This window comes from Staurois parvus, unplaced genomic scaffold (genome assembly GCF_062004578.1).
Source record: "Staurois parvus isolate SC_StPar_1 unplaced genomic scaffold, SC_StPar_1.0 ptg000337l, whole genome shotgun sequence".
Lineage (NCBI taxonomy): Eukaryota > Metazoa > Chordata > Amphibia > Anura > Ranidae > Staurois > Staurois parvus.
In genome coordinates this window covers 305,001-322,806 of record NW_028318133.1, presented here as the reverse complement: position 1 = coordinate 322,806, position 17,806 = coordinate 305,001, and the positions used below count along the sequence as shown (strand labels likewise).

At 43.7% G+C, this 17,806-nt stretch overlaps 1 protein-coding gene across 1 annotated transcript in view; it reads left to right on the top strand.

The window, feature by feature from the left end:
• The window catches only part of LOC149457047 (rho GTPase-activating protein 6-like), a 92,447-nt gene that overhangs the window by 73,220 nt on the left and 1,421 nt on the right, over nucleotides 1-17,806 (top strand). The window contains exons 8-11 of the mRNA XM_089684126.1: nucleotides 3,108-3,256; nucleotides 8,302-8,466; nucleotides 12,548-12,645; nucleotides 14,957-15,081. Coding sequence (XP_089540252.1) covers nucleotides 3,108-3,256; nucleotides 8,302-8,466; nucleotides 12,548-12,645; nucleotides 14,957-15,081 — 537 coding nt within the window. The remainder of the gene's footprint in view (nucleotides 1-3,107; nucleotides 3,257-8,301; nucleotides 8,467-12,547; nucleotides 12,646-14,956; nucleotides 15,082-17,806) is intronic.

Sequence of the window (17,806 nt, the reverse complement as noted above, 5' to 3'; positions counted from 1 at the left end):
TGAACCATGCCTCGCAGAAAAGAGCTCTCAGAAGACCTACCATCAAGAAATGTTGACTTGCATGAAGCTGGAAAGGGTTACAAAAGTATCTCCAAAAGCCTTGATGCTCATGTGTCCACGGTAAGACAGACTGTCTACAAATGGAGAAAGTTTGGTACTGTTGCTACTTTCCCTAGGCGTGGTCATCCTGTAATAATGACTGCAAGAGCACAGCGCAGAATGCTGCATGAGGTAAAGAAGAATCCCAGAGTGTCAGCTAAAGACCTACAGAAATCTCTGGCACATGCTAACATTTTTGTTGACACATCTACAATAAGGAAAATATTAAACAAGAATGGAGTACATGGGAGGACACCACGGAGGAAGCCATTGCTGTCCAAAAAGAATATTGCAGCATGTTTGAAGTTTGCAAAAGAGCACCTGAATGTTCCACAGCACTACTGGCAAAATCTACTGTGGGCAGATGAAACCAAGATTGAGTTGTTTGGGAAGAACACACAACACTATGTGTGGAGAAAAAAAGGCACAGCACACCAACATCAAAACCTCATCCCCACTGTAAAACATGGCGGAGGGAGCATCATGGTTTGGGGCTGCTTTGCTGCCACAGGGCCTGGAGGGATTGTTGTCATTGATGGGAAAATGAATTCCAGAGTTTATCAAGACATTTTGCAGGAAAACGTACGACCATCTGTCCACCAACTGAAGCTCCGCAGAGGATGGGTGATGCAACAGGACAATGACCCAAAGCATACAAGTCATTCAACAAAACAATGGCTGCAACAGCACAGAATACGCCTTCTGGAGTGGCCCAGTCAGAGTCCTGACCTCAACCTGATTGAAATGCTGTGGCATGACCTTAAGAGAGAGATTCACACCAGACATCCCAAGAATATTGCTACACTGAAACAGTTTTGTGAAGAGGAGTGGTCCAAAATTACTCCAGATTGTTGTGCAGGTCTGATCTGCAACTACAGGAAACGTTTAGTTGAGGTTATTGCTGCCAAAGGAGGGTCAACCAGTTATTAAGTCCAAAGGTTCACATACTTTTTCCTCCCTGCACTGTGAATGTTTACATGTTATGTGCAATTAAACCATGGCAACATCTAATGTTTGTGTAGTATTATGTTCAGCAGACTGTGTTCTTCTATTGTTGTGACTTAGATGACGTTCAGAGCACATCTTATGCCCAATTTATGCAAAACTCCATGTAATCCCAAGGGGTTCACATACTTTTTCTTGCAACTGTATATCTATACATCCTAAAGCATTTAACAGATGATATCTGATGCCCATTATATCCTCTACAACTGTTTTGGAAGTGTAGGCCAATTGAGATTTTATAAGTCATTTTCTTCTAGCTCTGAGCTTTCACATCCAGGACTGCCTTGGCGGTAGAAATGTACTCAAAAATCTCCCCTGAAGAAGTCCGTGAGGGCGAAACATGTAGGGAGTATACTACATTTACCTAACCAAGTCTGAATCTCAGTTGGTATTCTTAGAATTGAAATTGTTTTTATGTTTTTGTATCTTTTCCTTTCTTGTTTTACCAAAATACGAAAAAAAAATTATATAACTTTTAATGTGTGGTATTAATGGCTATGCACCCTGAAAGTCCCATCTTCTCTATTGATTATTTGCAATTTTAAGGGATGTGGTGCAATAATCATATCTGGTCACTCGCTCGCCACTTCACTGTTTCATATTCTAATTGTGGTCTTCACGCATTGAAACCCCACTTCCCTTAAAGTGTATGTAAACCCTAACAATGATCTTCTCCTTTTTGCTCCTGTTAAATATACAATTAAAAGCATTTTGTTAGTGGAAAAAAAAAGCTCTAGACCTCGCCAGAAATTCAGTGAGCTTCTAACAGGTACGTAGGTTGAAAAACGTTACAAGTCCATCTAGTTCAGGGGTAGGCAACCTGCGGCTCTCTAGCTGTTGCAGGACTACAAGTTCCATCAGGTCTCTGCAAGTCATAGCTGTAACTGTCAGTTTTGTAATGTTGCAATGCCTCGTGGGAAATGTAGTTCCACAACAGCTAGAGAGCCGCAGGTTGCCTACCCCTGATCTAGTTCAAGCAATAGAGAAATGAAAAAATTAATAATATGAAAGCCTCAATATACAGAATCCAGTTGTAAGGGATTTCTGGCACGATGAAGCGCGGTTGGAAATGCGCATGCGCATAGGAACTCCCGGTTGTGCGCATGCGCGCAGAAATGCGCGATCACGCACGTGCACACGCACAGCGAAGATTGGCAAAGAGTGTCTCTGCTCATGTTGAGTGCTGACTGGTCTTCAGCTCCCCCGTGTCCTGCTTGTTCCTGTGTGATTCCTTTGTTGCTGACTCGGCTTGTTCCTCACCTGACTCTGATTACCCTCCTGATTGATACTGGTTCCTGACTTCGGCTCTGCTCCTGACCTTGGCTTTCATTCTGTACCGTGCTGCCCGACTGTTGATGACCTTGGCTATTCCTATGACACTGCTCCTGTCTCTCACCCTCACTACCTGCCTTGCTCTGGTGCACGCCTGGCAATCTACAAAACCTGCTCTGCCTACTACTACTGTGCCAAAATCAGAGGATCATCAGCCTTCCAAGGTCATCATCTGCAAGAGCTGCAAACAACAACTACTGGCGCTCTTGTTCCCCTGGGGAAGGGTCTAATAAATGTGTCACATTAACTAGCCCCGTCCTTTCCTGAATGAACACAATGAGTGATCAGTACTGATCACGCCTTGTGCCATTCATAACTGAAGCATAGTAAACTTTTTTTTTTTTTAAAAGGGGCCCATGTCAGGTTGGCTGTATGGGACCCAGTGGTTTCTAACAGCAGCCCTGGGTGTGATGGTCAGGTTCCAAAACTTTGGCCATGTAGTGTTTGATTTTACTTTTTGTACTTTATTTTTTTTCTACGCCAGGTTTCTCCATTGTACATATATACAGTCTATCGATAAACAAGTAGCTGATTGCTATATGTGTTGATTGAATTGTAATTTATCATTTTACATGTGTTAGAATTAAAGACCATCAGAGCAGAAAAGGCATCGGATAAAATGTTACCCCTTGATATATCTAACCTTCCTTCAAACGTATTTTTTTGTCCAGGGCTGGATCCCAAGGAAAGAATAACCACTCTTCAGCTCCTAATTTTCGCCTTGCCCCCATGCAACGCTGATACATTGCTTCGTGTCTTGAAGATGCTACATATGGTATCGCTCCATGAGAAGGACACCGTCAGCCTTGCAGGAGACCAGGTAGGTGGGTCTTTATGCTTCATGAAAATGTAAATATCAACAGTATCCATATTTTTTTTTCCCATAAACAGTTTATTGAGGTCTGTACAGATGTACAAAAATGAAAGAAAAGCTAGGGCAGGTGTGAGCCTACTCCATATTGACAAGAAACAGACATTGAATGGATACTAGGGGGTGTTGTCAGTGGTGTATTTAGGTTTTGTGCCTCCCTAGGCAACACAAAAATTGGCGCTCCCCCACAGAAAGAGCCTGACATTGACCAAGAGCACCCATGCCCTCCACCCGAGCCTTCCACTACCACTGCCCCATATACAGCAGCCACCATCCCCCATGGCGAGAGAGAGACACTCACCTTCACAGCTCTGGACATCCCCAGGAACGAGAGTCGGGCTTTGCATACACCGTCATGAAACCCACAGCATCTCTTGGAACCCACCAGGTCCCCATGCCGTGTGTGTCCCTTCTTCCAAGAAAAATGCTGCCCTAGGCAAATGCCTAGTTTGCCTTGTGGTAAGTACACCCGTGGGTGTTGTGACAGCACATATGTCACGTACCTGATGGGAGACTGAAATGACGAGGTCGGCCTCACTTGTGTCGCTAGTCCTGACCCCGCTGGAGTTGGAACAGAGGGAGTCTAGGACCCAGGGGAACAAGAGCAGCAGTAGTTGTTGTTTGCAGCTCTTGCAGATGATGACCTTGGAAGGCTGATGATCGTCTGATTTTGGCACAGTAGTAGTAGGCAGAGCAGGTTTTGTAGATTGCCAGGCGTGCACCAGAGCAAGGCAGGTAGTGAGGACAAGAGACAGGAGCAGTGCCTTGGAATAGCCAGGGTCATCAACAGTCGGGCAGCACGGTACAGAATCAGAATGAAAGCCAAGGTCAGGAGCAGAGCCGAAGTCAGGAGCCAGTATCAGGAGAGAAATCAGAGTCAGGTGAGGAACAAGCCGGGTCAGCACCAAGGAAATCACACAGGAACAAGCAGGACACGGGGGAGCTGAAGACCAGTCAGCACTCAACATGAGCAGAGACTCTCCTTAAATAGGCCATCTGGCGCCAATCTTCGCCGTGCGTGTGCGCAATCACGCATTTCTGCGCGCATGCGCACAGCCGGCAATTCTCCTGCGGGAATTCCTATGCGCATGTCGATCGTGATTCGTCTTGCCGGAAATCCCTTACAACATACAACGCCTGGTACAGTATTTAGACCTCAATTCAAACTAAAGGTAGCTCTGAAGAAACGGTAATAAAGCAAACAAGGACTCCGCCCCAGGATGTTGTGGACATCTCAACCGGGAATCATAACTTTCATGTCAAAGAAAAGTATTTTGTTGGTTATCTTGGCTGAATCCTGGGCACAAATATTTCATTGAACTATATTCTTCAACAGGATATAAATCCACTTTGTGGGCATCAAATGCCTTTCCAAACCCAGATATTGCCACCTTGCATGGGTGTGCGCAGCCTATTGCATTAGGGTGCGCACACCAAAGCCCAAAGCCGCGGCAAATTGTGGGTTTGGACAAATTTTGTTTACAGTGGGAGGGGCTTAAATAAAACAAAAGCCTTCCTGTGGCCATAAATTATATTTTTGGCCCTCCCTCCCCCCAAGTAGGGAGCTTTCGCACTGATGTGGTGCGTTTTTACCGTGCCATTAGTGCAGCGCATTGTAGCCACGTTTTTTGTGCTGGTTAGCTGCGGTTTGCCATAGACTTCTCTTATGTGCCAAGATTTTGGTGCGCTGTCAGTGCACCGTGGGACATTATAGAAGTTTATGGACATAACAGAAGTGCAGCTTACCCACGCGAAAACCGCAGGGACACTGCGCTGCGCCCATGGGGCGGGAAGACCACGCCGGATCAGTTTGAAAGCCAAGCTGACCATTTATTACTGCTGACCTCTGAACTCTCTGGTATTCACTACTGACCCTCCAACTCTGCTTCACTTACTACTGACCTCTGAGTCACTTCTGAGCTCTGCGTCACTACAGAGATCAGTGCTAAGTGAAGCAGAGGTCAGTGCTAAGTGAGGCAGAGGTTAGGGATCAGTGCTAAGTGCGGCAGAGGTTAGAGGTCAGTGCTAAGTGAGGCAGAGGTTAGAGGTCAGTGCTAAGTGAGGCAGAGGTTAGAGGTCAGTGCTAAGTGAGGCAGAGGTTAGAGGTCAATGCTAAGTGAGGCAGAGGTTAGAGGTCAATGCTAAGTGAAGCAGAGGTTAGAGGTCAGTGCCAAGTGAAGCAGAGGTCACGGGTCAGTGCTAAGTGAAGCAGAGGTCACGGGTCAGTGCTAAGTGAAGCAGAGGTCAGTGCTAAGTGAGGCAGAGGTTAGGGGTCAATACTAATTGAGGCAGAGGTTAGAGGTCAGTGCTAAGTGAGGCAGAGGTCAGTGCTAAGTGAAGCAGGGGTCAGTGCTAAGTGAGGCAAAGTTCAGAGGTCAGTGCTAAGTGAAGCAGAGAATCAGGGGTCAGTGCTAAGTGAAGCAGAGGTCAGTGCTAAGTGAGGCAGAGGTTAGGGGTCAATACTAAATGAGGCAGAGGTTAGAGGTCAGTGCTAAGTGAGGCAGAGGTTAGAGGTCAGTGCTAAGTGAAGCAGAGGTCAGAGATCAGTGCTAAGTGAGGCAGAGGTTAGAGGTCAGTGCTAAGTGAAGCAGAGGTTAGAGGTCAGTGCTAAGTGAGGCAGAGGTTAGAGGTCAGTGCTAAGTGAGGCAGAGGTTAGAGGTCAGTGCTAAGTGAAGCAGAGGTTAGAGGTCAGTGCTAAGTGAGGCAGAGGTCAGGGGTCAGTACTGAGGCAGAGGTTAGGGGTCAGTGCTAAGTGAAGCAGAGGTTAGAGGTCAGTGCTAAGTGAAGCAGAGCTCAGGGGTCAGTACTGAGGCAGAGGATAGGGGTCAGTGCTAAGTGAAGCAGGGGTCAGTGCTAAGTGAATCAGGGGTCAGTGCTAAGTGAGGCAAAGTTCAGAGGTCAGTGCTAAGTGAAGCAGAGAATCAGGGGTCAGTGCTAAGTGAAGCAGAGGTCAGTGCTAAGTGAGGCAGAGGTTAGGGGTCAATACTAAATGAGGCAGAGGTTAGAGGTCAGTGCTAAGTGAGGCAGAGGTTAGAGGTCAGTGCTAAGTGAAGCAGAGGTCAGAGATCAGTGCTAAGTGAGGCAGAGGTTAGAGGTCAGTGCTAAGCGAAGCACAGGTCAGAGATCAGTGCTAAGTGAGGCAGAGGTTAGAGGTCAGTGCTAAGTGAAGCAGAGGTTAGAGGTCAGTGCTAAGTGAGGCAGAGGTTAGAGGTCAGTGCTAAGTGAAGCAGAGGTCAGAGATCAGTGCTAAGTGAGGCAAGGGTTAGAGGTCAGTGCTAAGTGAAGCAGAGGTTAGAGGTCAGTGCTAAGTGAGGCAGAGGTCAGGGGTCAGTACTGAGGCAGAGGTTAGGGGTCAGTGCTAAGTGAAGCAGAGGTTAGAGGTCAGTGCTAAGTGAAGCAGAGGTCAGGGGTCAGTACTGAGGCAGAGGATAGGGGTCAGTGCTAAGTGAAGCAGAGAATAGGGGTCAGTGCTAAGTGAGGCAGAGGTTAGAGGTCAGTGCTAAGTGAAGCAGAGGTTAGAGGTCAGTGCTAAGTGAAGCAGAGGTTAGAGGTCAGTGCTAAGTGAAGCAGAGGTCAGAGATCAGTGCTAAGTGAAGCAGAGGTTAGAGGTCAGTGCTAAGTGAGGCAGAGGTCAGGGTTCAGTACTGAGGCAGAGGTTAGGGGTCAGTGCTAAGTGAAGCAGAGGTTAGAGGTCAGTGCTAAGTGAAGCAGAGGTCAGGGGTCAGTACTGAGGCAGAGGATAGGGGTCAGTGCTAAGTGAAGCAGGGGTCAGTGCTAAGTGAAGCAGAGAATAGGGGTCAGTGCTAAGTGAAGCAGAGAATAGGGGTCAGTGCTAAGAGAAGCAGATGTTAGGGGTCAGTGCTTAGTGAGGCAAAGTTCAGAGGTCAGTGCTAAGTGAAGCAGAGGATAGGGATCAGTGCTAAGTGAAGCAGAGGTCAGTGCTAAGTGAGGCAGAGTTCAGTGCTAAGTGAAGCAGAGGTCAGGGGTCAATGCTAAGCGAGGCAGAGTTCAGAGGTCAGTACCAAGTGAAGCAGAGGTCAGGGTTCAGTAGTGATGCAGAGTGCAGTAGTAGTAAGGGTCCGTCTGTCTCACCTCTGCACACTTCCCTGTGTTCTCCTTCTCCCTGGACTCTGCTCGGGGTAGTGCAGCTCCAGCTTTTCCCCCACTTCTCCTATTCTCTAAGCCAGTAGGCGGAGCTAAATTACAGCTACTCATAGCCCCGCCCACTGTACCAATGCCCCTATACATGTCCCCTACAGGGGCAGACTGACAACTCATGGGGCCCCCGGGCAATAGGGGATCATGGGGCCCCTGTGTCCTTGCCCAAACTCAAAAAAGCCTATGAAAACGGTGCCAGGGGCATCCCATGGGGCCCCCTACTGACCCCGGGCCCTCAGGCAGTGTCCGAGTTTCCAAATGGTCAGTCCGCCCCTGGTCCCCTATCAGAGTTCCCCTTACATCAGTTGTCCCCATCAAGTCTCATGGGCTAGTTGAATGCGCTCTCAAAGATCTTGGGGGGGGGGGCATAGCCCTCCCCAGCACCCCCTTAGATCTGGGCTGGGCTCCAGATTTAGTAAATCCCCCTCAATGACTTTCCTAAGCCCTGCAAAGTACTAACACTGACTGAGGGAACATAGAGAGGGTCAAGCTAGGACTGAACTAACTAGCACTAAACAGAAGGCAAGGACAGAGGGAGAAACCAAAATCACACAGTAGGCAAGCTGTAGTGGCACAAAACCACCATGAGATGTCAGCATACTACCAAACAATGATAACCTGATGCAGGTCAATACAACTCAGAATAATACATTGAAGTGTTGCAGAACTAGGAATGGGCCAATAGGAGCAGAGAGCAGAGTGAGCAGAGGGATGATGTCATCAGTCTTCTGCTACTCTTTCATTGTCCATTTAACTGACTTGGGGGGGGGGTGGAGAGAGGACACCGCCGTTCAGTGGAAATGTGAACTGACATCATACTAATCCCGTGCGCACAGATTCCCGGAAATAAAATGTCGGCTGCCAACCTCGCAACTGTATTCGGTCCAAATTTACTGCAGAACGAGAAGGGTTTGTCGGATGAAAAGCAAAGCTTCCTGGACAGCGCAGCCCAGATAACGGTGACAGAGTCCATGATACAGCATTACCAGACCTTGTACACGGTGAGTATACCCAAAACCTAAAAAATAAAAAAAAATAAAAAAATCCCAGTATCTATCCCGCCATTTGTAGATGCTATAATTTCCACGTAACCCAAGTAGATTACACGTATTGGGATTTTTTTTTTTTTAGCAAAGACACGGAGCGGAATATATTTTGTCCTAAATTTATGACGAAATTTGATTTTTTAAAATTTTTTTACTGGACGTGTTTAATAGCAAAAAGTAAAAAAATAGTTTTTTTTTTCTCAAAATTGTCAGTCTTGTCAGCGCAAAAAATAAAAAATGCAGAGGCGATCAAATATGACAGTTATAAATGGCGGTATAGATACTGGGATTTTTTTTATTTTTTACTATTAATTTTATGTCAAAAGAAAGCTTTATTTGTGGGAAAAAAAGGGCATAAAATTAATATTAAAAGTAAAAAAAATCCCAGTATCTATACCGCCATTTATAACTTTCACGTAAACCAATTTATTTACACATTGGGATTTTTTTTAGCAAAGACACGGAGCGGAATACATTTTGGACTAAATTTATGACGAAATTAGATTTTTTAAAATTTTTTTACTGGGCATGTTTAATAGCAAAAAGTCAAAAAATATAGTTTTTTTTCTCAAAATTGTCAGTCTTGTCAGCGCAAATAATAAAAAATGCAGAGGCAATCAAATATGACAGTTATAAATGGCGGTATAGATACTGGGATTTTTTTTATTTTTTATTTTTACTAATAATTTTCTGTCGAAAGAAAGCTTTATTTGTGGGAAAAAAAGGACATAAAATCAATAGTAAAAAAAAAATAAATGCCAGTATCTATACCGCCATTTATAACTTTCACGTAAATCAATTTATTTACACATTGGGATTTTTTTTTAGCAAAGACACGGAGTGGAATACATTTTGTCCTAAATTTATGACGAAATTTGATTTTTTAAAATTTTTTTACTGGACATGTTTGATAGCGAAAAGTCAAAAAATATAGTTTTTTTTCTCAAAATTGTCAGTCTTGTCAGCGCAAATAATAAAAAATGCAGAGGCAATCAAATATGACAGTTATAAATGGCGGTATAGATACTGGGATTTTTTTTATTTTTTATTTTTACTAATAATTTTCTGTCGAAAGAAAGCTTTATTTGTGGGAAAAAAAGGACATAAAATCAATAGTAAAAAAAAAATAAATGCCAGTATCTATACCGCCATTTATAACTTTCACGTAAACCAATTTATTTACATGCATTGGTATTTTTTTTAGCAAAGACACGGAGTGGAATACATTTTGGACTAAATTTATGACGAAATTTGATTTTTTAAAATTTTTTTACTGGACATGTTTGATAGCGAAAAGTCAAAAAATATAGTTTTTTTTCTCAAAATTGTCAGTCTTGTCAGCGCAAAAAATAAAAAAATGTAGAGGCTATAAAATACCAAAGAAAGCTTTATTTGTGGAGAAAAAAAGGCATAAAATTAATAGTAAAAAATAAAAAAAAAAATCCCAGTATCTATACCGCCATATATAACTTTCACGTAAACCAATTTATTTACACGTATTGGGATTTTTTTTTTAGCAAAGACATGGAGCGGAACACATTTTGTCCTAAATTAATTTTTTTAATTTTTTTACTGAACATGTTTAATAGCAAAAAGTCAAAAATATAGTTTTTTTTTTTGTCAAAATTGTCAGTCTTGTCAGCGCAAAAAATAAAAAATGCAGAGCCGATCAAATATGAGGCAATCAAATACCACCGAAAGAAAGCTTTATTTGTGGGAAAAGAGGGCATAAAATTAATAGTAAAAATTAAAAAAAAATGCCAAAATCTATACCGCCATTTATAACTTTCACGTAAACCAATTTATTTACACGTATTGGGATTTTTTTTAGCAAAGACACGGAGCAGAATACATTTTGGACTAAATTTATGGCGAAATTTGATTTTTAAAAATTTTTTTACTGGACATGTTTAATAGCGAAAAGTCAAAAAATATATTTTTTTTTCTCAAAATTGTCAGTCTTGTCAGCGCAAATAATAAAAAATGCAGAGGCGATCAAATATGACAGTTATAAATGGCGGTATAGATACTGGGATTTTTTTTATTTTTTATTTTTACTATTAATTTTCTGTCGAAAGAAAGCTTTATTTGTGGGAAAAAAAGGACATAAAATCAATAGTAAAAAAAAAATAAATGCCAGTATCTATACCGCCATTTATAACTTTCACGTAAATCAATTCATTTACACATATTGGGATTTTTTTTTTAGCAAAGACACGGAGCGGAATACATTTTGTCCTAAATTTATGCCGAAATTTGATTTTTTAAAATTTTTTTACTGGACGTGTCTAATAGCAAAAAGTCAAAAAATATAGTTTTTTTTCTCAAAATTGTCAGTCTTGTCAGCGCAAAAAATAAAAAATGCTGAGTTGATCAAATATGACAGTTATAAATGGCGGTGTAGATACTGGGATTTTTCTTATTTTTTATTTTTACTATTAATTTTAAAATTGTCAGTCTTGTCAGTGCAAAAAATAAAAAATGCAGAGGCGATCAAATACCACTGAAAGAAAGCTTTATTTGTGGGGGAAAAAAGGGCATAAAATTAATAGTAAAAATAAAAAAAAAATGCCGGTATCTATACCGCCATTTATAACTTTCACGTAAATCAATTTATTTACACGTATTGGGATTTTTTTTAGCAAAGACACGGAGCAGAATACATTTTGTCCTAAATTTATGACGAAATTTGATTTTTTAAAATTTTTTTACTGGACATGTTTAATAGCAAAAAGTCAAAAATATAATTTTTTTTCTCAAAATTGTCAGTCTTGTCAGCGCAAAAAATAAAAAATGCAGAGGCTATCAAATATGACAGTTATAAATGGCGGAATAGATACGGGGATTTTTCTTATTTTTACTATTAATTTTATGTCAAAAGAAAGCTGTATTTGTGGGAAAAAAGGACATAAAATGAATAGTAAAAATAAAAAATATCCCAGTATCTATACCGCCATTTATAACTTTCGCGTAAATCAATTCATTTACACGTATTGGGATATTTTTTAGCAAAGACATGGAGTGGAATACATTTTGTCCTAAATTTATGACAAAATTAGATTTTTTAAAAATTTTTTACTGGACATGTTTAATAGCAAAAAGTAAAAAATATAGTTTTTTTTTTCACAATTGTCAGTCTTGTCAGCGCAAAAAATAAAAAATGTAGAGGCTACAAAATACCAAAGAAAGCTTTATTTGTGGAGAAAAAAAGGCATAAAATTAATACTAAAAATAAAAAAAAAATAAAAAAATCCCAGTATCTATACCGCCATATATAACTTTCACGTAAACCAATTTATTTACACGTATTGGGATTTTTTTTTTTAGCAAAGACACGGAGCGGAATACATTTTGTCCTAAATTTATGATGAAATTTGATTTTTTAAATTTTTTTTACTGGACATGTTTAATAGCGAAAAGTCAAAAAATATAGTTTTTTTTCTCTCAAAATTGTCAGTCTTGTCAGCGCAAAAAATAAAAAATGCAGAGGCGATCAAATATGACAGTTATAAATGGCGGTATAGATACTGGGATTTTTTTTATTTTTTATTTTTACTATTCATTTTATGTCGAAAGAAAGCTTTATTTGTGGGAAAAAAAAGGACATAAAATTATTTTTTACTTCTTGCTATTAAACATGTCCAGTACAAAAAAATTTTAAAAATCAATTTTCATTTGTTTTATTACAAATACATTTTTTATACTTTTCTTTAAATTATTTTCAAAATGATGATATTAAGCCCCCTGTGTGACAACCTTGACAGATGACAGGTTCTCTTTGTGGAGACATCAGGGGTTATATCTGTTCAATAAATGTAAGGAAATGCCTGTTGATCCTGCCATAAATCTTGCAAGCTGGTTTTGGGATTCCTTAGATCTTTTTGTCAGGTTGTATATAATTGTATAAGGGATCTAAGGAATCCTGAAAGTCTCTGTCTTTATGAGCCTAAATTGGCCAATAAGGGGTATCATATACTCAAAAGTTTCTACAATCTTGAGTTTCGATACATTTTAATTATTTTTCTTTTCTTTTCAGGTCCCTCCCCATACACATAGAGAAATAATGATACGGTTACTGCAGACAGATCCAGAAGTTGTAGATTACTTATTGCGGCGTAAATCCTCAGACTCTCAGTAAGTGGCAATGTACGGGGTATACGAGGTATACGGTATATTAAAACAAAAAAAACACAGAATGTAAAGGTATTCTGTAGAAGATTCCATAGTACATAATCACGTTTTGTATCTTTCCATCAAGAACCATGATATTATCATTTTGATTGATAAGATCTAATTGATTGGAAGACATGGACACCTTTGAGATCAGGTCTTCTCATCCAACATCAGTAGCTGACCTCAACCCTACTGAACACCTTTGAGATCAGGTCTTCTCATCCAACATCAGTAGCTGACCTCAACCATACTGAACACCTTTGAGATCAGGTCTTCTCATCCAACATCAATTCCCGACCTCAACTCTGCTCAACACCTTTGGGATCAGGTCTTCTCATCCAACATCAGTAGCTGACCTCATCCCTACTGAACACCTTCGGGATCAGGTCTTCTCATCCAACATCAGTACCTGACCTCAACCCTACTGAACACTTTTGGGATCAGGTCTTCTCATCCAACAACAGACGTGATCTCAACCCTACTGAACACCTTTGGAATAAGGTCTTCTACTCCAACATCAGTACCTGACCTCAACCCTACTGAACACCTTTGGGATCAGATCTTCTCATCCAACATCAGTACCTGACCTCAACCCTACTGAACACCTTTGGGATCAGTTCTTCTCATCGAGCATCAGTACCTGACCTCAACCCTACTGAACACCTTTGGGATCAGATCTTCTCATCCAACATCAGTACCTAACTCAACACTACTCAACACCTTTGGGATCAAGTCTTCTCATCCAACATCAGTACCTGACCTCAACCCTACTGAACACCTTTGGCAGCAGGTCTTCTCATCCAAACTCAGTACCTGACCTCAACCCTACTGAACACCTCTGGAATCAGGTCTTCTACTCCAACATGGATACCTGAACCCAACCCTACTGAACGCATTTGGGTTTAGGTATTCTCATCCAACATCAGTACCTAACCTCAACACTACTCAACACCTTTGGGATCAGGTCTTCTCATCCAACATCAGTACCTGACCTCAACCCTACTGAACACCTTTGGGATCAGGTCTTCTCATCCAACATCAGTACCTGACCTCAACCCTACTGAACACCTTTGGCCGCAGGTCTTCTCATCCAAACTCAGTACCTTACCTCAAACCTAATCAACACCGTTGGTATGAATTGGAAGGCCTCTCCAAATGATTGAGTTCAGGTGTTTCCAGCGAAGGGCCCTGTTAATACTACATTATAATTGGACTATCTAAATTACTCTTCTCTTCCAACATTGTGATAACAGTTTGCTGAAGACCGTGCCCCAGTGTACAAAGCCAGCTTCATAAAGACATAGTGTGATGAGTTTGATGTAGAGGAACTCGAGTGGTCCATACAGAGCTTTGACCTCAACTCTACTGAACACTGTGTCTTATGGATGCATTGAGCGGGGCCCCGGTGCAAGCACACACCAGTGCCCCCATAGCAAGTGCCTTGTTATTGGGGTCACTGGTCAAGGGGGAGGAGCCAGGAGTACCTGGTCGGGGACCCAAAAAGAAGAGGATCGGGGATGCTTTGTCTCAAATTTGACTGCAAGAGTGGACTGACACTTTAAAATACAGTAAAAAAAAATGTCTTCACGAGCAATATGGACACCACAGTAAGGAAGAAAGAACCAAGCATGGCAATGTTTTGGGGGCCAAACTATCCCCTTTATCGGGCCAGTTCCGACCATATTTTCTGGGCCTCCTGGAGGAAATCAGGAAGAGTTGGAGCCAATGATAATGAGTTTACTTCAAGGCACTGAGGTGTTAGTAAAAGAAAACAAGGACTTTGCAAAATGAAGGCTTTGAATGCCATGTGTTGGTATGTGCCCAGCTGTGCCCATGATTGGTCACAGCAGGTCACATGGTACTGGAAAGGGTGCCGGTACACAGATCTGTCATCGGCCGTGTCCGAGGTACACGGCTGGTGACAGGTGGCCCTGTGGGCATGCGCAATGCGCGTTCCTGAAAGGATGCCATATGACGTCCACCCGCAGGGACGAGGCAGCTGGTCAAGGCTTATTGCTGAAACGCGTAGGCCACTTTCCCGACCAACATTGCAGACCATGCACTGCCAACGGAACAGAATGTAAGAAATACTCTTCCAAAACTTGTATCTGCCCAGATTAGCTGAGTAAGTAATTCTCAAAAGATACATTGGCTGGAAGTTTAGGATTCACCGTCGGAGAAAATACAGTATTGTAAAAACTTTGGAAAATCTAATGAAAAGTGTAAAATGATGCTAAATTAATGTATCAATCCACGTGTTCTTCACCTGCAGGATGCTGGAGGAGGAGGAAGATGTGACAGAACATGACAGCGAGCAGTCCATAGTTCACTTCTCACCGACTGGGCACACCGAGATTGAAACAATTGTGAAGATACAGAAAACCAAAGGAAGAACGGGTGAGGTGCTGAAGGGTTTGAAAAAAACGTTTTAAGTTGTTTTGATATCCACAGGTGTGGCTGCTGCTATACTCTCCATGCTCTTCTCCTGTACATACTGCCCACTGTCATACCCTCCACACTCCTCTCCTGTACATACTGCCCGCTGTCATACCCCCCACACTCCTCTCCTGTACATACCGCCCCCCTGTCATACCCTCCACACTGCTCTCCTGTACATACTGCCCCCTGTCATACCCTCCACACTCCTCTCCTGTACATACCGCCCCCCTGTCATACCCTCCACACTCCTCTCCTGTACATACTGCCCGCTGTCATACCCCCCACACTCCTCTCCTGTACATACCGCCCCCCTGTCATACCCTCCACACTCCTCTCCTGTACATACTGCCCCCGTCATACCCTCCACACTCCTCTCCTGTACATACCGCCCCCCTGTCATACCCTCCACACTCCTCTCCTGTACATACTGTCCGCTGTCATACCCTCCACACTCCTCTCCTGTACATACTGCCCACTGTCATACCCTCCACACTCCTCTCCTGTACATACTGCCCGCTGTCATACCCTCCACACTCCTCTCCTGTACATACCGCCCCCCTGTCATACCCTCCACACTCCTCTCCTGTACATACTGCCCACTGTCATACCCTCCACACTCCTCTCCTGTACATACTGCCCGCTGTCATACCCTCCACACTCCTCTCCTGTACATACCGCCCCCCTGTCATACCCTCCACACTCCTCTCCTGTACATACTGCCCACTGTCATACCCTCCACACTCCACTCCTGTACACACTGCCCGCTGTCATACCCTCCACACTCCTCTCCTGTACACACTGCCCACTGTCATACCCTCCACACTCCTCTCCTGTACACACTGCCCGCTGTCATACCCTCCACACTCCTCTCCTGTACACACTGCCCACTGTCATACCCTCCACACTCCTCCCCTGTACATACCGCCCACTATCATACCCCCCACACTCCTCTCCTGTACATACTGCCCGCTGTCATACCCTCCACACTCCTCTCCTGTACATACCGCCCCCCTGTCATACCCTCCACACTCCTCTCCTGTACATACTGCCCGCTGTCATACCCTCCACACTCCTCTCCTGTACACACTGCCCACTGTCATACCCTCCACACTCCTCTCCTGTACACACTGCCCGCTGTCATACCCTCCACACTCCTCCCCTGTACATACCGCCCACTATCATACCCTCCACACTCCTCTCCTGTACATACTGCCCGCTGTCATACCCTCCACACTCCACTCCTGTACACACTGCCCGCTGTCATACCCTCCACACTCCTCTCCTGTACACACTGCCCACTGTCATACCCTCCACACTCCTCTCCTGTACACACTGCCCGCTGTCATACCCTCCACACTCCTCCCCTGTACATACCGCCCACTATCATACCCTCCACACTCCTCTCCTGTACATACTGCCCGCTGTCATACCCTCCACACTCCTCTCCTGTACATACCGCCCGCTGTCATACACTCCACACTCCTCTCCTGTACATACTGCCCACTGTCATACCCTCCACACTCCTCTCCTGTAGATACTGCCCGCTGTCATACCTTTCACACTCCTCTCCTGTACATACTGCCCGCTGTCATACCCCCCACACTCCTCTCCTGTACATACTGCCCACTGTCATACCCTCCACACCCTATCCAAAACTGAGGAAAAAAATGTTGGCTGAACTTATACTTTAACCCTTTTACTGCAACTGTCGTATACCCTATTTCGGGGGGGGGGGGGGGGGAATGGGGGGTGAGGGGGCGCCGCCAGGAGTGTGTGTAAATTTGACAAGCTGACCATTGTCTGTACAGCTACCCAACCGCTTCCACACAACCCTGTTAGTGATATCTGCACTCCATTGGATAAGGGAGACATCAGGGGTCTTTTAGTTTCCTAATTTCATATTAAAGGGAGCCTGTCACCAAAAAATGTTTGAGTGACCCCCCCACCACAGACTGTTCATGCATACATGTACATACACAATATTGCTCTGTCGGCCTTTCCCCGCACATGACCTTTAATGGCCCCCCAGTCTTAGTCCGTAGGGTTCAATATTGAGTTGGTCCCTTTGCAGCTATAACAGCTTCAACTCTTCTGGGAAGGCCGTCCACAAGGTTTAGGAGGGTGTCTATGGGAAGGTTGGACCATTCTTCCAGAAGCACATTTGTGAGGTCGGGCACTGATGTCGGGGGAGGAGGCCTGGCTCGCAGTCTCCACTCTAATTCATCCCAAAGGTGTTCTATGGGGTTGAGGTCAGGACTCTGTGCAGGCCAGTCAAGTTCCTCCACCCCAAACTGGCTCCTCCATGTCTTTATGGACCTTGCTTTGTGCACTGGTGTGCAGTCATGTTGGAACAGGAAGGGGCCATCCCCAAACTCTTCCCACAAAGTTGGGAGCATGAAATTGTCCAAAATGTTGCCTTAAGAGTTCCCTTCACTGGAACTAGGGGGCCAAGCCCAACCTCTGAAAAACAATGCCACACCATAATCCCCCCTCCACCAAACTTTACACTTGGCACAATGCAGTCAGGTAAGTACCGTTCTCCTGGCCACCGCCAAACCCAGACACGTCCAAAGGATTGCCAGACAGAGAAGCGTGATTGGTCACTCCAGAGAACCCGTCTCCTCTGCTCTAGAGTCCAGTGGCGGCGTGCTTTACACCATGGCATCCAACGCTTTGCATTGCA